Source organism: Miniopterus schreibersii (assembly GCF_964146895.1).
Source record: "Miniopterus schreibersii genome assembly, chromosome: 19".
In the NCBI taxonomy this organism is placed as follows: domain Eukaryota; kingdom Metazoa; phylum Chordata; class Mammalia; order Chiroptera; family Miniopteridae; genus Miniopterus; species Miniopterus schreibersii.
Window position 1 is genome coordinate 29,832,338 of NC_138119.1, and position 19,640 is coordinate 29,851,977.

At 40.1% G+C, this 19,640-nt stretch overlaps 1 protein-coding gene across 1 annotated transcript; it reads right to left on the minus strand.

Moving 5' to 3' along the window:
* Positions 1–3,502: 3,502 nt before the first annotated feature.
* On the minus strand, positions 3,503–18,518 carry LOC308549095 (C4b-binding protein alpha chain-like). The gene is made up of 5 exons (XM_081121406.1): positions 18,359–18,518; positions 9,138–9,326; positions 5,638–5,805; positions 4,437–4,612; positions 3,503–3,905 (listed from the first exon to the last, which is right to left on the minus strand). The coding sequence occupies exons 1-5, from the start codon at positions 18,441–18,443 to the stop codon at positions 3,732–3,734; spliced, it is 792 nt and encodes a 263-aa protein (XP_080977532.1). The 5' UTR covers positions 18,444–18,518; the 3' UTR covers positions 3,503–3,731.
* Positions 18,519–19,640: the final 1,122 nt, after the last annotated feature.

Genomic DNA, 19,640 nt, shown 5'->3' on the forward strand with positions numbered 1-19,640 from the left:
ATATTTGTACTTACCTTTATTATTTCACTATTTATTTGTGTATACTTGTATTCATTTCAGATAATTTTTCAAAGGCACTTAAAAAAAGAATAAATTAAACAATGGAGGAACAATTCATAACAGTATGAAAATAAGTTTCTGTACTGCTTCTTTATACTCATAGAGAATGGTAAGAAAAAAACATGAAGAATTGATATTTAAAAGTCTCAACTCTTTCTTTTTTATTGAATTTATTGGGGTGACGCTGGTTAACAAAATTATACAGGTTACAGGGGCACAATTCTACAATACATCATCTGTACACTGTATTGTGTTCAGCACCCCAAGTCAAGTCCTTGTCCATCACCATTTGCACCCCCCATACCTTCTTCCACCTCTGCCTACCCACCTCCCCCTGGCAATCACCACACTGTCGTTTTTGTCTGTGAGCTTTTTCTCTGTTTTTCTTAATCCCTCCACACACCCCTCCCAGCTCCCCCAACCCCTACAGCTGTCAGCCTGCTCTCTATCTATGAGTCTGTCTCTGTTTTGTAAAAGCCTCAATTATTTTTTCTGTACAACTAAAGAAAAAGCTTGAGGTAGATAATTCTTTAGCTGAGCACATTAATAATATGAAAATATAAGCATACTTAGCTTTTTTTCTTTCCCAACCCATCCCAATCTCCAAACCAATTTCTCTGTAGTAGTAAACCATTCTTAAACACAGCTACAAAAATCTACCAAGAATTTCTATGTATATAATGCATTTAAAATATCAACTATCGCCCTGGCTGACATGGCTCAGTTGATTGGGCGTCATCCGTGCACCAAGAGGTTGCCATTTTTGTTCGCTATCAGGACACATGCCTGGGTTGTGGGCTCGATCACTGGTGGAGGGCATGCAGGAGGCAGCTGATCGATGTTGCACATTGATGTTTCTTTCTCTGTCTCCCTTACTCTCTCTAAAAATCAATAAAAATAAAATATTTAAGAAATAAAATATTAACTATCAAATTATCTAATAATCAGTGAACTCACTAGTAAGTATAATTTCATGCAGTATGCAATAATACTTCCTAGCATCCAACACAAATTTAGTTTTTATTCTATCCTAGAGGAAACATGTATCATGATTTAAAAAAAACAATAAAATAATGTGACAAATAAATGATATAAATGAAATAGAAAATTAATTCAACTAGTACATAACAAAATAAAATAAAGTCATGTTTTTAAAATCGTTATTCAACAAATTAAGAGTTTTCTACATGAGGTTTGTTGGCAAGGGAGGCAGATAGAAGGATATAGTCACTTATGCTGATGAGAGAGGGTGAGTGAGAATTAGTGAGAGCCAGTGAGTAAAATAGAAATTGCCAGATATTTATCCACATCTAAGCTGAAAGAACTAGTCAATGTCTTCTCCTCCAGTCCCTGCTAATGTTGGAAGTAGACACAGGCAAAAACAAATCTGTTTGGGTTTCCTTTGCTTACAACTATACAGCACCTGCAAACATGACACTATGCTGGCAATTTAATTATTTTTTCAATGATACATGACCCCCCTCCCCCCCGCCCCAATAAGGCAATGGCAATTATTTTTCTGTATGTTTTAGATTTTATTTTAAATTTTTGATATAAAATATCCAGGCTCCTTTTCCTCCTCTCACCCAAACCTCCGATGAGCAGAAGGTCAAATAAGTTCTCTTGGAAATTCTTCTCATATGGCTTTTCTGAGCCTTCTTGGGTTCCCCACATTCTTAACAGTATTTTCCACTTTTCTGGATCATATTTCAGTGAATAATGTGAAGATGGTAGTTATAATATATAAAGCACTAAGGAATGAGCACGGATGATGATGCGACCATGTTCATGGAATGTCTTGGGGCAATCCTGGAGCTCATGCTGCATCCTAACATCCCGACTGGAAAGAGCAGAATCAGTATTTGTTCTAGTGGTTTGTTGACTCATCGGTGAATTTTAGTTGTTTTGTGGGCAGTATTAACAAATAGTCTATCTGCCAGAACAGTCACAGAGCCCAATGGGGGAAAGAAAACCAAATAAGCTCATTCCAAAAAATAAAGGGAATTGTGTTAAGCGCAACAAAAGCAAACTTTTACAGGAGTCTGGTAAAGAGAAATGAGAGATATGAGTAGAGAAAGAGTGATAGACCAAAACGGCACATTGGCAGAGAGCCATAGAGAAAAGACAACTGTGCTCTGCCTGTATCCTCACCCTGGAGGTTACTGTAAACAAGCCCCACAGTGCCATTGGCTACTTGTGTCTCTGTGCCTGATGGTGATCCTAGTCCCCAGGAGCCTGTGCAGCTCGGCCATAGTGGGGTCGGATGTGCTTGGGGGTCAATGCTGCCACAGCAAGTCTTCACCAATGAGAAGAGGAAGTTGGTGGTTAATACCCAGGTCCTCGTCCTTAAAAGGACAACTCAGTTGTGTTCCACCTGCTCTCAGAAGGCAGTCAGCATGATTGAGCTTCTGGTGGCACCAGCAGTGACCTCTTAATAATGCCCCCTCTTTAGGCTGGCCTCCCTTCTTTGTCTTACTTTCCACTTGGGCAGGGAGGTTTATGGAACCAACGCCCAAGGAAATTAGTGACACACAAATTCTTGTCTCAGGGTAAACCCAGAGTAGACATCAATCAAAAGGAATTCCTAGTAGCAGGAGCAGATAATGGCTTTTAAGATCATGAATAGAAACCCTGCATTTTAAGCAGGTTTCTCTAACAGTTCAAGCCCCTCTGTGATATCTGTGATTCAGTGACACCCTGCTATGCACCTTAGCCTCACTGCAGTATATTCGGAGTAATTAAACAAAAAAAAGCCAATATTCCCCATAGAATTCTGTATACAAAAGAAAGATGAGACTACCAGAGAATCTGAGATATGAATGAGAGAGAGATTTCAGAAGAAGCAAAGTTGGAAAAAGTAGTGAATGGAAAGAATAGTTTCCAAAATACCCTGAGATATAAAAGTCATTGGTATGGGGTACTCCTCATGTGTGGGATAGTTGCTCAAGGCTTTTTAGTTTTCTGTTAAAGAAAATGAGGACCAGATCAGACGGAAGACTTGGGGATACACACACGTGGCTGCTACGAGGGCTTCACATTCATCAGCCTTTCAGAGTTTGTTCTCTGAGGCTGAAATAAGTGGGTCAGACACAACATAAACACCCTTCACGTAAGACAAAAGTTAAGAGGCAGCCTTAACGAGTCAGAGACCATGCGCATGGGCATTTAGAAAGGGGTATGAATCCTTCAAATAGGAGAGAGTGGACAAGGCTTTGGGGGGGGGGGTGATATTTAATTTAAAGACTGAGGACCTGAGTGATTTGCACATGTGGAACTATGGAGTGAAGGCAATCCAGGGAAATGGAACTGATGTGAACCCAAGCCCGTATGCAAGACCCACTCAATAAAATAAATGTAGCAACTTTGCTTAAATGAATTTTTAGGTTTGTTTGTGGACCTCATTTCACAGAGTCCTAATGACCACAAAGACAGAATTATGTTTGATAAGTAAATTTTTAATGGAAAAAATGTGCACTTTGTGTTTAAAAAAGCAAAACTGTGAGCCACACGATTATCAAAAATTCTATAATCTCAAAGCACTAGCAAAAAAAAAAAAAAGGCAAATTATCCTTTCTAGATATTTATTACAATGAAGTGTGGTGGCTAAATGAAAGTGACCCATATTGAATGGAAGGGAGGAAGGCACCTTTGTCTCTCTCTTCTAGGAAAAACTACAGTTTCAACTCCAGAGCGGATTTCCTCTCCTTGTCTCTCTTTAGTTCCAGGAGTTCAATTTCCAAAGACAATTTATATATCTCCATGGCCATTTTCATATCTTCTGGTCTTGGGAGACACTGCATAAGTTTTTTGCCTGCTTTAACTTGCTCACAGCCTTCAGGGAACTCCTAAAAGACATACAGTGGTGAGTGTGGGTGAGAGGCTTCTCCCCAGAGCCTGACAGTACAGGACTAGAAGATCAGGTCCAAGTCCAACCCCAGGAGTGATGGGAGAGCAGGAAAACCAGGAAAGACCTCAGGCCCCACCATAGTCTTCCCCAGAGCAATTTAGATCTGTTCTGAGACAGCTTCCCAGAAGGTCTCTGTGGGGACAGAGGCTATTTTGGCTAACCATCCAGAAATGGGACACACTGTATTATATAGTCTAGGAAAGGAAACTTAGGAGTCAATACTCCCAGGTCTCTGAGAAACTCCACTCCTTAAGGGACTCAGTTTTTCCTGCTCTCAAGTGAGAGTAGGAAAACTTGCCATCCTAACTGACCAGAGAGCTTCAAGGGAAAACAAGAGAGTTCTTTCGAGTGACTCAGAAATGAGCCCTGGCAAGTCAGATCTCACCTTTGGTGGCTGCGACAGTACTTTGGCGTGACGCCATTTTTAGGGTTTGATAGCACAGGAACTTCCTTGAATTGTTCTACTTACCCACTCACACTTGGGCACCTCTGGGTACCAGGCACTGTTCCCTAAGCAGGTGATATTTTGGGGACCGACCACACCGTAGCCAGAATTACACTGGATGGTGACATTTTCAGATTCAACAAACAGATCCTTGTCTTCTAACAGCTTTCCATGTTCTATCTCTGGTTTCGGACACACAGCTACAATGAAAGCACAGTTAAGCAATCTGTAAATCTAAGCAAAAAGACATGAGAATAGGCTAAGATTATTGAAACAAACTACATGTAGGTCATGCTAATTGTTGTATCTTTTTTTTATTTTGATAGCGGTAATATTAGTTCAAGTGTTTATTGAGCATTGGCTCATATCAGTCTTCGGGGCCAAACATTTTATGTGATTATCTCATTTAAATCTCGTTCTTCTCTGTGAAGTGAGCACTGTTATCATTACCATTTATATAGGAAACAATGAGATACAGAGAGGTTAAGAAACTTGTTCAAGACATAACATCTTTAAATAACATGACCAGGTACAAGAAAGGCACATGACCCCAGACTCTCAGCTGTCAAAGCAACAATTCCTCATCTTGTGATCCCTACAAAACATTAGGGATAATATTTTCCCTCTTGTCTAGTATCCTCCTGTATGCGATGGAGACAGTGGTGACAAATAATTCCTGGAGTTGTTGATGGCAAAGTGATATTAAACCTGTGTGCATGCAAAAATCAGACCCGATCTTACTCTTCCTGTCCGGACAACAGGTTGCAAACTGGGACTCCCACACCACACGCCTGCGGCATTGGCAGGTGGAGCCCTGCACTACATGAGGCCCTGATGGAAATACTTGTCGATCCCTGGTGTTTGGAATTAGCCCCTGAGAGCCTACATTCGTGCCAGAGCCAGTTTCCATGAAAATTTTGCTATGGGCCACAGCTGCACTCAGAGAAAATGTACCACCTGTAGACTATTGCCAGAGATATCTGAGAAAGTGGGACTAGGGGCTGCCTTGAGGAGGCTCAATTTTGTAACTGGGAGGAAGAAGGAGGAGAGATTAGTGTTTCTGTATGCACCTTGTACCTTTTGCTTTGGGTACAATTTGAATATAGTAATTATTGAAAATAAATAAATAAAATCAAGTGTTTTTGTTCTGCCTCGGGTTGGAAAGAAACTTTATTCTCAATCCCTTCATGACAGTCCCACCCTCTTAGCCATGGGCTGGAGTTACCTTTACATTGAGGGGCTGGACCTGACCAGCGTGAAGAACTGCAGGTGAGTGTGGGCTTTCCAACCAGAGCGTATCCTTCGTCACATTGGTATTTCACCTCCACAGTTTGAAACAACCCTGAAATTTTTGTATGATGTCCGTTTTCAATGGTAGGAGGATAACTGCAACCTTGGTGGTAAGGCATAAAGTGAGAGAGCTTGTGATTATGGAACAGAAGAAACAGCACATCCCTGAATCTGTGTGGTTTGTAGGAGGCTTTGCCCTGTCCTGATATATTCTCTGCCCACAGGATCACTTAGCCAAACCCAGTACCTGTGCTGCCCTCCTGTAAGCCTCATGGCATCCTATTAGACCACATGGTGGTCATTTCCGTTATCTTTGAAAGTATAATCTGCATAAACAAAATTAGTAGTTGGTCCAATCTCCATATTGGGTTGTTGACCTCCATTCATATCCAAGAAGGCCAAGTAGAAACCATTGATCTGACCCAGACCCCTCCCTCTTGAAGCAAAGAAAGTAAATTTAAAATATATATCATATTAACCAATGTCACTCCAATAAATTTACTTTAAAATACATACATATATGTGTAAGGGGGAAGGGAGGAATTAATGCCACTCTTAAAGAACTAAAGATGCAGAAGTGGTCATTCCCATCATATCTCCATTTATTTCCCCCATCTGTCTATTACAAAAATTAGAATTCTGAACAATTACAGTAGACTATTGAAAACTCAACATTTTAGCCCTTATTGCAGCCGCTGTATCAGATGTGGTATCTTTGCGAGAGCAGATTAATAAGTCTTCAGACAAATGAGGCCACTGATTTAGTAAAGACTTTCTTTCCCATCCTATCAGAAAAGAAAATCAGAAACAGTCCACATACACATGGAAGGGTCAAGATCATACATTTGCAGTTTCAGCCCTGGGCTACGAAAACTCACCTGCCTCTCTCATAATAGAGTCTGAAGTTATGAGCATCAGGACATCTAAAGAATATCACATTAATCCAGTATATCAATAGCATCATGTTAATTCTAAATTGTTAGAGGTCCATGGCTCAGGGCATGCTAGGCTATCCCATCTAAACTAGTGTCAGATTATTGTAAATTGTAAATCCCACCACGAAAGAAGAAATCACAATGCCTAGCAGGCCTTTACAGATTCTAGAGGCAGCATATTCCATACTTGGGGATACTATTCCAGCCCATATGCTAAGTGACACAAAAGATTGTCAGGTTTGAATGGGGCCCAAGTTAGGAGAGGGCTCTGTGGCAAGTCCAGTCAGCAGTGAAATCATCCCTGTTCCTTGGCCCTAGGACCCTGCAGAGGTGGCTATAGTAGGAAAAGATGCAAATGTCAATGGGATAATCACACCATAGACCCTTGAAATACTGAAGCAAGGCCATGCACTGCAGCAGAGAACTGCATACTTTTTGAAATATAATTCCTGGCATGTTATCTAATCTTGATAGATACAGCTCTTGACCATGGGTCATTAAGTAACTATGCAGCCAGAATCACACATAATGAGCTGGGTCTGTCAGACCCATCAAGTAATAAGGTCAGACAGGCAACAATCCATTATAAGATGGAAGTGGAGCGTCTGGGATTGAGCCTGAGCAAGACCAGATGGCACAAGCAAGTTGCACAAACAAGGAGCCCACATCTTGCTTGTTCCCATCCACTGTTGCACTAGTTCCTCTTCCTTAGCTTACACTTATGGCTATAGGGGGTATCCATTACTAGCAAATGACCCAGCAGAGGAAAGCCTGACCCTGGTTCACAGATGAATATTTTTGGTATATGTATGCAGGCTAAATTGGATGGAAGCTTCATTAGAGTCCAATCAGGATGGTCTCAAAAGTCAGTAGTAAGGGGAAATGTTTCTGATAGGCAGAGCTTTAGGTGGTACATCTGGTCATTCTATTTTTTGAAAAAGGGGTAGACTAAATTGTGGTTTCTGGCCTGGAGTGAATGGCTTGTCTGTCAGAGCCCTTAAGGACAAAGATTGGAAGACCGGGTAAAAGGAGATCTGGAGTAGAAGCAAGTGACTGGACATATGGGAGTGGCCAGGAAGTGTCAAGTTTTTATTTTGTGTGTTAACTAACACCAGCCAAGCACCCCTAATTGAAGAGGCATTAAACAACTGGGTAAAAATTTAATGTCACAGCAAGTTGAAGTCAGCCACCCTCTCTCATTGGCCCCGGCGGGACTGTCACAAGAGAAAAGGGACAAAGTGGCCATGGTGGCATGGATGAAGGACAAGCATAGACCCAACAGCATGGACTCCTACTTACCAAGGCTGATTAGCAATTGCTGTCACTGAATACCCAACCTGCAAGCAACAGTGCTATGTCCCTGATATGATACCATCCCTTGAAACAACCCAAAGGCCACTTGGCAGTAAGATAAGTGCATTGGATCCCTTTCCACCTGGAAGGGACATCTTTTTATTCTGACAAAAATAGACAGCTACTCCAGGTACGGGCTTGCCTTTCCTGTCTGAAGGACTTCAGTAAGCACTATTATCTGAAGGATTACAGAGTGTTTAAACAATTGACATAGGATCCCACTATGTGCCACTCACAGCAAAAGAGGTGTGGTATTGGGACCCAACAATGAAATGTACTACATAAATTATAGTTGTGTCACCCGGAACTTGCAGACCTGTTAGAACATTGGAATGGTCTGTTAAAGCTGAAGTGCCAGTTGAGAGACAATACCCAATAAAAAAATAAAATCCCTGAGCCCAGAAACCAAAAGACATAAGCATGAGTACCCTCACTTACATTCACTCTAAGTGAACCTATGGGGAAAATGGGCTTCGAATCTCTGAGCTCTGTGATCTGCAGATAGAAAAGCCTTAGTAGGCAAAGTGGAAACACTTCAACCAGGCGAGATAAGATTCCAGTTGATTTCTAAACTGAAACTGATGCCTGGTCACTATGAAGCTCCTTTGAACTCCTTTTTTTCACAAGGCCAGAAATTCAGGTAGTGGTAACTGTTTCTGATCATCGATAGATAGGGTTATGGGAAAACAATGGGAGAAGGAAGAATTGTGTTTAGCACTTACGAGCTCTGGGTGAGTAAGAGGTAGGTATTTACACTGAGAGATAGTCTGAAGAAGGGCTTAAAGGCAGCAGAAGAAAGGAAGCAAGTTTGGAAAACCAGATTCAAATAGATTTGGGAGCCTTGTTCTTCAGGTTAAGGAATATGCACCAGAAAGAATGGAAGAGAAAAGAATAAATACCAAGAAACAGAATGCAGTTTAGTGGCCTAATTTCACTGATTCAGAAAAGGACCAGGAAGGTCAAGAAAATAGGAACAACTATTGGGAGGAAAAAGGGAGAAAACTGGACAGGAGACAGTGCTATTAAACAAATGTATCCACTCCAAGAAATCATGCCGAGTATACAAATTCCTTTTACCTAATTTAATAATCTCCATTACTTAGATATGAAGAAACTTCTCAAATAACATAATTCCATAAGCTCTTACTCTCATCACATGTTGGTGTTTCAGGACTCCAGGTGCCATCTCCTTGGCATGAAGCGTCAGTGTAGCGTTTCTCATAACATGAATATGAAATCGAGTCGCCGTAGAAATAGTCACAGCTATTGGGCAAACGATTTTTTCTCTGATGGAGGATTTTGCCGTTCTTCAGCTCTGGTACTGGGCAACACACCTCTAAAAATAAAAAGTGAGGCTAATGCTTAGTAAATCACCAGAAGGAGGCTCCTATGGCTAATAATCTCATTTCTACCTTTGGAAGAGCTCACCATGGAAGAGAGATTGGGGAAACAGACAAGGGTACCCGAGACATGTTAAGTCCTCATTCCCTGACCCTGATTTGCTAAAGTAGTTCAACCCCAGTCATTTCCTTCCAATGAAATAATTTTCAGGAACCTCCAAAATGGGAAGTTATATTAAACCTGGATGAAAATGTAAATTTTCAAAATTATTCAAGAGCAATGACAAATAACATTTATTTCCTTATGGCTTCATTAGGATTACATCATTATTAAGCTTCCTAATAATTTATACTTCCCCAGGTGCAGAGGAAGAATGTTCTCAAAAGTTTATATCAGCTTCCAGTCAAGATGGTACTCGCCGCCTCCCACAACCATATCAAAATTGCAACTAAACTACAGAACCACCATGATTCAGAACCACCTGAAATCTGACTGAATACAGGGAATTAAAGAAGCCACATGGGAGGAAGGATGGAGATGTGGTCCTACATCCACATGTGACAGATAAAAATCAGGTGGGACATCTCAGCTGTGGCGGTACCCCCTGTGGAGCAAGGGATCCCAGTTCCAACTGGGCACCCCAGCCCAGGTTTTCAGTGCCAGGAAGAGAATTCTCCATAACTTCTGGCAGTAAAATCCAGCAGGAATTGAGGCTGAGTAAGGCAAAAGCTGCTGGAGAACCAGGCAGTTCCTCTTAAAAAGCCCATGCACAGATTTACTTGGACTCACCCCCTCTGAGATCTAACACTGGGGCAGCACCTCAAAAGGCACAAGAGACATACAAGGAGGATGGTATCAGGGAAAGAGCTGGGTGACAGCTTTCTCCCAAACAAAAGTGCTGGCAGAAGCCATTATTCCTTTGATGAGCCTTCCCTACACACAGCCAGCAGGTGGATGCCATATCTGAGACTCCATCAACTTGGCTCACACTGTTTTCCCCACCCAAGGGATTCCCTTCGACCCCACTCAACTTTTGGGTCTAAACAAACTGTTTCAACTGGCCTTTCAAAATAAATTGCCTATTTTAGCTCATGCTTCAGATTTTCCTAATCTCTCATATAAGGAGGATCTGGCCTCAACATGCCCCATACCTCTCACTAAATGGTGCCAGGTCTGGCACTAGCAATAGCTGGCCTTAGTTTATAGCTTGGCCTTGCCTGGGCACCTCTTAAGCCCAGCACAGATTGATTTGTGTCTCATGCTGGGTGACCCCAGGCAGAACACAGGCTGTAGCTGCATAGGTCTGCACCTACCTGAAGGCCCCAGAAGCAGCACACCCAGTGGACAGCTTCAGACCACATCAAAGCACCACCATCCAACTACTTCCACAAATGACACAGTAAAGAGGCAGACTCAGTGGGCACCAGAGCCCTGAAGTAAGTCCTGCTCTGTGGGGTGGGCTCCTGCACAGCTCATTCTCCACAGTAGTTAGAGGTCATTGGTTGGTGGTCATAGCCAGTCCTTGCAGCTGATCAGCCTAAGGGTAAATCCTTCCCATTGACGTGCCAACAGCAATCAAGGTTCAACTACAAGAGGAGGGTATACACAGCCCACATGAGGGGCACACCTCATGTGCCCAGGGTCATCTGTGAGGCTGTACTATTGGACCCCACAGATCACCTACTACATAAGGCCACTCTACCAAGCCTGCAAGATGTAGCAGCTCTACCTAACACGTAGAAACGAACACAGAGAGCCTGCCAAAATGAGGAGACAAAGAAACATATCCCAAATGAAAGAACAGAACAAAACTCCAGAAAAAGAACTACACAGGATGGAGACAAGCAATCTACTAGATGCAGAGTTCAAAACACTGGTTATAAGGATGCTCAATGAACTTAGTGAAAGAGTAGATGAGCTTAGTGAGAACTTCAACAAAGAGATAGGAAACATAAAATTGGAGATAAAAAACATAAAAAAGAACCAGTCAGAATGAAGAATACATTCACTAAAATGAAGAGTACATTACAGGGAATCAACAGTGGAGTAGGTGAAGCAGAGGATCAAATCAGAGATTGGAAGGATAAGGAATCAGAAAACACCCAATCAAAATAGCAAAAAGAAAAAAGAATCCAAATAAATGAGGATAGTATAAGGAGCCTCTGGGACAACTTCAAGTGTACCAACATTTGCATTATGGGGATGCCAGGAGGAGAAGAGAGAGAGCAAGAAAAAATAATGACAGAAAACTTCCCTAACTTGGTGAAGGAAATAGACATACAAGTCCAGGAAGCACAGAGAGTCCCAAACAAGATGAACCCAAAGAGGCCCACATTATAATTAAAATGCCAGAAGTAAAAGACAAAGAGAGAATACTAAAAGCAGTAAGAAAAAAGCAATTAGTTACCTACAAGGGAGCTCCCATAAAACTGTCAGCTGATTTCTCAACAAAAATTTTGCAGGCCAGAAGGAATTGGCAAGAAATATTCAAAGTGATGAGAAGCAAGGACTTACAACCAAGACTACTCTACCCAGCAAGGCTATCATTTAAAATTGAAGGACAGGTAGAGCTTCCCAGACAAGAAAAAAACTAAAGGAGTTCCCCACCACCAAACAATATTATGTGAAATGTTAAAGGGCCTTGTTTAAGAAGAAGAAAAAATATATCAAAAATATCAGCAACAAAATGGCAATAAATACATATCTATTAATAACTGAATCTAAAAAACAAAATGAACAAACAGAAGAGAAACAGAGTCATAGATACAGAAAACATTTTGACAGTTGCCATATGGGAAGGGGGTTGGCGGAATGGCTGAAAAAGGTAAAGGGATTGAGAAGTACAAATTGTTTGTTACAAAACAGTCATGGGGGTGTAAAGTACAGCATAGGGAATAGAGTCAATAATAGTCTAATAACTATGCATGGTGTCAGATGGGTGCAAGATCTATCAGGATGATATCAGGATGATCACTGAGTAAGTTATATAATGTCTAACCACTGGAGTGTACACCAGAAACTAATATAATAATGTATGTCAACTCTATTTGAAAATTCTTTAAAAATTTAAAATAATAGATTCCTTAAAAAAAAAAAAAATGTTTATATCCACCTGACAGTGAATGCATGGGAATAAACTTAAATAATGCTATGGCAAAGGTTTTTCTTCTTCACGCCAAATTTAAGTGAAATAGCCATTCAGATTCTTTTATTTTTAATGCAATAAGAGCTGATATAGGGATATAATTTTTTATTCATTAGTAGACATATTTTCAGATAGAACTGGATATTGTTTGATGAAAGAGAAAACATCAGAGGAGAATAAAATGCTCTATTTTCCATATCAGGAGCTTGACCGGCACTACAATGTGGTCTTGCAGTCATACTCGAATACTCTCAGCACTCATTTGTTTATGAATTAAAATAAAAATGCCCCAATATTCATGTGGTTTTGAAATTGTAACAGATGTCCACACACAAAAATTTTATGTTTCATGTTCACAGCAACATTGTTTATAATAGCCAAACACCCAAATGCCTGTCAGCTCAAAAATAGATAAAAAAGTGCTATATTCACACAATGGAATAGCATTTGGCAATGGAAATAAATGAAGTACTGATATATGCTATAAAATAGAGGAAACTTGAAAACATTATGCTGAGTCAGTTACAAAAAAACCCCCACATATTAGATGATTCCACTTATTTGAAAAGTCCAGAATAGGCAAATCCATAGATAGAGGAAGTAAATTAGTGCCTCCCAGGGCCTGGGGGGATATGGGAATAGGGAGGGACTGCTAATGAACACAGAGTTCCTTTTGGGGTTGATAAAAATATCCTAAAGTTGGATAGTGGGGTGGTTGCCCATTGGATTGTATATTTTAAATGGGTGAATTTTATGTTTATATGACTTGTATCTCAATAAAACTGTTAGAAAAGAACCTTACCCTATATATCATTTAAAATGTCTGAAGAGAAAACGTAACAAACATCCAACTCAGCTGATGTTTGCATGATATTTCCATATGATATGAACCAGTACTATCAGGAAAGAGTAAAGAAGACAAGACACAAGGTCCACTCTCAAAAGGTGGTTGGAGCATTTTTGCTCTTGATCAGCCCTTAATGAATATACTCCTGGTGTCATCTGGATGAGGGGAATGGCTTGTTTATTTTTCCCAATAAATAAGTCAGGAAATAAGAAACTTAGATTTACCTAGGACAGTTTTCCAATCACACCTACCCAGCAAGCCTAATGCTTCAATTCAGAGACCAAATTTTCTGAAGTACAATGAGGAGGAAGGAGAATTAACATTTTAGTTAGTTGGCACGACATATAGAAACCATTTGGTATTATGTTTAGTAAGACCCTCTCTGGTGTTGTGTACATGTCTATTTGGGCACACGTCTATGTGTGTTTTTGTGTGTGGCTCATTCATCAGCCTTGGCAGGCTGGTTAATGGCTGAATGAACACATGACACCCTTTGGTAGGACAGGCTCATTGATCATGTCGCAACCCTAGTAACAGTGTCCTTTACCTTTGCTCTTCTTTTATGAACAGATAGTTGTACTGGCTTACCAGAAATCCTACATGCTTCCTGGGAACCACATGGCTACCGCAAACCAACAAAAGACAGAATGTATGAAGTCGGGACTGTGTTGAAGTACAGCTGTCATCCTGGTTATAAAACCGCTGGAAATAAGCCTACGACTGTGACTTGTCAGAGAAACTTGCTGTGGACCCCACATACAGAATGTGAGGGTGAGTTTCTGTTTTAAAAATATTTTACTATATTAAATGTTCAGCATGTTCTAGGATTTTCTACCTTAAGTGAAAATAATTGCATTACTCAAGATGAATTTATAATTATATTAATTCAACAAAATGACTGTTATTGCCAGACGAGACCATAAAGAGCTTGGAGTTTGAGGGGCCGAGAAATAGTAACCTTTCCTTATCCCAGTTCAGAAGTCAAACATGATTCTAATTAAGTGTTAGCTTCATTACTGATAACAGTAGAATGGAGAATACAGTTTAACTATTGCCAAAGTCAGACATCCATTAGCCCTTTTAATCTGAATGTAGATTTTGGGGTGCTTGGTAGCAGGAAGTCTATGAAAGAGTCATGAACTTAACCAGCTGCAGGGTGGCCCGTGTCTCATGTCTCTTGAGCATGGGACTGTGAGCTGAAAGAACTGGATCTTACAACTGCCTGCAGCAGACAGACCCTGACCCCGCATTCTTGCCTCAGTAAGGGAGAAAGGAGACTTTCTCCAGTCTCACTAGTAGAAGATGTCTCTTCATTTTCTGAGAGGAGTGAGGGGCTGAAACACAAGTAGAAGAAATTTTATGATCCTCAGTGGAATTGACAACAGAGGGAGAAAATGCTTTCTTCACCACATCTATCAAAACCTTCCCGTTTTAGAGGTGAAGACACTGAGACAAAGAATACAGGAAACTTTATTCTACAGATTGGAATTTGAAAAATGTGAAATGCATAAATAATGAAAAATGGTAGTTTAGATCAACCTATTGAAAGATTACTCATTTCATATTAGGACTTACAGTTTAATTGCAGTTATTCAGACTCATTTGGGGCAAATTGAATAAAAGGTTGTAACAAAATTACTGAATTATGCCCTGCCGGGCGTGGCTCAGTGGTTGAGCTTCGACCTAGGATCCAAGCCACTGGGGTTCGATTCCCGGTGAGGGCACATGCCCGGGTTGGGGGCTCGATCGATGGCTCTCTCATCATTGATGTTTCCATCTCCCTCTCTCCCTCTCTTTCTTGTCCTCTCTCTGAAATCAATAACGATATATTTTTTAAAAAAAAATTTAAAAAACAAAACAAAACAAAAAAACCAAAAAATTACTGAATTAAAAATATATTTAACAAAAATTATTGCCACCACTTAAATACAAAGTTTTGATTCATATGAGCCTTTGAGGATATTCTTTAAAGGATAAAAAATAATAACATGTAATTAAGATGTTAATTTTTTATATAAATGAATGTTTATACGTGTTTAAAAACAACTTTGAAATTATATTTATTTTATTTAATATAATCTTATCAGTATGATTATTTAATAAAGGATATCTTTAACCATTTAAAAAGCAAAGTGAAATGGTATTTAATTTATCATAAAATCTGATTAAATGTGAATTTGGATTCATGAATTGAATATTTAAAAGTGTTTTCTATAGCCCTCATTGGTGTGGCTCAGTTGGTTGAGCATCATCTAATGGACCAAAAGGTCGTCACTTCCACTCCTGGTCAGGGCACATGCCCGGGTTGCAGGCTGGATCCCCAGTAGGGGCTGTGCAGAAGAAAGCTGATCAATGTTTCTCTCTCATCCATGTTTTTTTCTCTCTCTCCCTCTCCCTTTTTCTCTCTCTAAAATCAATAAGAACATATTTCTTAAAAAGCATTTTCTACAATGTGAAGCATTACATAAATATTGTTATTTGCAATGTAAAGTAATACCCCATAATTGAAGAGATAGTTGGCTCAGAACCAGTTAAACTTAATTTTTTAAGAATAATATTTGGGGAAATATTTTTTATAAAGCTTTTTATATCCTGTGAATACTACCCTTAGTCCCAGATGAGGCAGATGAGAAAGGGGCTGTGAGAAAGCCTGATATGTCTCCTTTCAGCAGCTCTGATGGTGAGAACGAAAGACAGATTTCTGCTGCTTTGACGTTAGTCTGTATTCCTCACATTACTCGGAACAAAGGGTGAGTACTTCCCATGGGTTAGGGCGAGGCTGCTTTGCAAAGACTGACAGGCCCAGTCGTCTTCAGGCCTGTCCAAAAAGGACCACCTGAGGTGGGAGGAAAGCCTCAGTTTAAAAAAGCTGTAGAAGTCACCAGATATCTAGAAGGTAGAAAAGAGCAAGCGATCAACCAGAGTGGGAGGTGGGTTTGACCAGACCCCAGGAACTGCAGTTGGCAGAGCCTCAGAGATGAAGTGCCCACAAAAACAAACTCCCACGACACAGAGCAAGCTTTGAACACCTGTGGGGCCAAGAGTCAGCTCAGATCAAGCACTGTTTCCCTTACCTCTGCTCCTCCCGAAGCTTCGACTCTGGGAGGTTCAGAAAGCATAGCAACAGCCAAGCCAAGGTAATTTCTGTTTAATTCACCTGCGTATAAGTCAACTGCTTTCATGAAGCCTTTCCTAAACCACAGATTAAGCACCTCCATAGAAGTATAAAAAAATAACTCTTGCCCCGACTTGTGTGGCTCAGTTGGTTGGAGCAACATCCCACACACCAAAAGGCCATGGGTTCGATTCCTGGTCAGGATTCGTACTCAGGTTATGGGTTTGATCCTTGGTGGTGGTGGGGGGGGGGGGTGCGGGAGACAACAGATTGATGTTTCTCTAGCTCTCGCCCTCTGTCACTAAAATCAATTAAAAGCATGTCCTTGGGTGAAGATTGAAAAAAATAGCTCTTAATTTTTATAAATAAACATATATATGGAATTCTGTACTAGGCTTTTCAGGTAATATTAAAAGCCATAGTTGTGATGTACTTAGATAAGATATAGCCATTTAAATAGTTATATCACAACACCAGTTGCACAAGTGCCAGGAGAGTAAGACAGGAGATAAGATCAGTAGGAGGAGGTGTTTGAGAGAACTGAGGACTGGAGTATCAGGGGAAGGTGTCCAGGAATGAGTAGGACATACATCTTGAAGGATGGGTAGAAGCAAGTAGCTGCTAAGATAGCAGAGGCAGGTCAATGAGGCAATGAGCCAAGTCTCTGGCATCAGAAGATTGTTACTGTAAAGAAAAGGGGAGACAGAGTCACACAGGGAGATTCAGGTCAAAGCTGACAGGCATTAAGTGCCATTTCAGAGGGTTGAGGCCATAGATAATGAAAGATTTGAGGACACACAAGAAAAAGAGAGAGGGGAGCAGACACATGAAGACATAATTGAAAGATGTTGACACATTTGATAAGGTCTTCTTCTGTTACCTCAAACTCTAAGAGAGGAGGACTTGGGGACAATGTTAGAGGACTCAACATCCCCTGAGCAGAACTTTCTTTATGCTGTACCCACTTTATAACCTAAATTAGTACTATTCCCCAATAATATTCTTGTGTTTGATGTGAAAAATCACCTTCCTAATATAAATTCTTTCTTAATAAACCCACACTTTCCCCTCACCACTCTCAGTGATGGAGAAACTATAGCTTCCACACTAAATCCATCTGCTAGCTCACATAAGAGCATTCAATTATTATTTTAGAGTCAGGATTTTCCCTCCAAGCTATCCTAAATTCTACACTTTTATGCCATGATAACCATTTTCAGGGAATATGCATATAAATATCTTTATTATGAAAATTAACTCTCTTAAGTAAAAAAATAATGTTATCTAGCAACAGGAGTAAAATATTTTCCTTAAAGGACATTTCCATTTAAATAATAAGAACAAATTAATTTTCATAACAACAGTTCTAGTAAGTTCTCTCAAACTCTCTCACAGCTCCTTCATTTGTAAATTTTTTTCTATATTTCAACATCAATGCCTTACATTTATATAATGGTTTCTGGTTCTCAAATGCCCTACATTTTACTTTAGAAAATTTACTAAATGTTTATAATTGCAGACAGTATTTTTGCTTTACTGATGGAATTTGCTCCCCAATGAATCACTAAGATTGTAGATGAGATAATTAACCTATTTGGAAAGCAAATGTGTTTAAAGCATTTTGGATCATTTAAATATAAGAAATTGATTTGAAAATCAAAGATTATTCCTTGCTAAAGAAACATCACAAGAACTTTTATATATCAACACAATTATTCTAGACATAATAACAGCCTCTATCTAGAACAATTTCTTTTATATTTTAAAATTCTTCATTTTTATTAATAACATAGTTCATTATACTCTTTCAAATAGGTTATCAATTACTACCATTTAACTACATTTGATGGATTGTTGTTTGGTAGTTTTCTCTATATCTTAGAGAAACTACCTCCTCGCCCCAATAACCACTGTACTCACCACACAGGCCTGAAGGGCATAGCAGTAGGACCAAGACCCCAAGGAGGTACAGGGCTGGGAGAATGCTCTGCAAGTTGGGGCACATGGTCCAGAGTCTCAGAGGTGCCACACTGGGGCTCAGCAGTCTTAGGCACTTTGAATCAAGATGAAAAAATGTTCTCTAAGTAACAGTTGAAATGGTGCCTAAACTAAGGAACTCGGCCTTGGCAAAGTCCCAGCACTGTGTCACTAAAGGGGAAGGGCAGTGGGAGTTACTAGAAGACAAGGTGTTGAGCACAGATCTGTCAGGGCAAGCTGATAAAGTTCTGGAAGAAGAGTCTGGGGCTTGATGCAAGAGTCCTCTGGGGTTCTGTATGTATTTACTATTGTAACCCCAGGACTACTTTGCTGTTCAGATGGTGCAGATACTGAGTTTCTTTCTGAATATACACATGATTCCTCTCTGAGTAATCAAAGTCAAAAGGTACCAGGGTTGCAGGTACAGGGCATGTGGTGGGCTCTCCAGGTATTATAAGTCATAGCATGAAAGAAAAGAAAATATCTGAGAAACAATACTTGTCCAGGAAAGTGGTTTCTTCAATCTGCAGTATGAATTACTCATAGAATACGTTTTTTAATATAGAAAACAAAATTTCTTTTTAGTTAGCTTACGGTCTAGCCAGAACAGACTAATAGGATGAGTCTGTAAGTGAGAAAATACTCAAGAATCCAGTCCAAACAATAATTATTCTTATACTATTTCAGTGGGGACTTCTTTACATCCTGGGTTTGCTGATGTTCATAAAACACCAAATGAGTCATTCTATGAAACGATTCTAGCCTGTGTTTGCACTGGAAAAGCATGCACTGAAAGTTCAATAGTTGGGGATGATCATTTGAGAAGAAAGGAAGATTTAGTATGACATCTCAATGATACTGGACCCGGGGGAGCCCAGCACTTTGTCTCTAAGCACTAAGAGACAAGTGAAAGGAAGGCGCATTTACATGCTGCATGAATTGGTAACCCCAAGACTAAGTTTCTCTTACCCATCTGAGACTGGCTCTTCATGCAGATTATTTCCCAATTTGTTTCTTAAGTGGGACAGATGAAACTACCAACCTGGATTCCATATCTTGCCACCAACTGTGGATATCTGTGTTTAGACAGTTGTCTAAAACAAAAGAATAATCTCCAGGAATTGTCCTAAAGTAATCATCACTACTCAGCTGAGCTGGAATGACAGCTGCATACCAATAATAACCAAAATCTTATCTCTCAAAATAAATGAGAAGAATTACCAAA

Bases quoted from the DNA above. Each gene is read 5' to 3' on its own strand.
- LOC308549095 (XM_081121406.1), bottom strand. From the start codon at position 18,443: ATGTGCCCCAACTTGCAGAGCATTCTCCCAGCCCTGTACCTCCTTGGG. The intron at 5,806-9,137 runs GTAAGAGCTTAT...CTTACCACCAAG, and splicing joins AACACCAACATGTGATGAGA to GTTGCAGTTATCCTCCTACC. The intron at 3,906-4,436 runs GTAAGTAGAACA...TATGTCTTTTAG, and splicing joins AGGTGCCCAAGTGTGAGTGG to GAGTTCCCTGAAGGCTGTGA.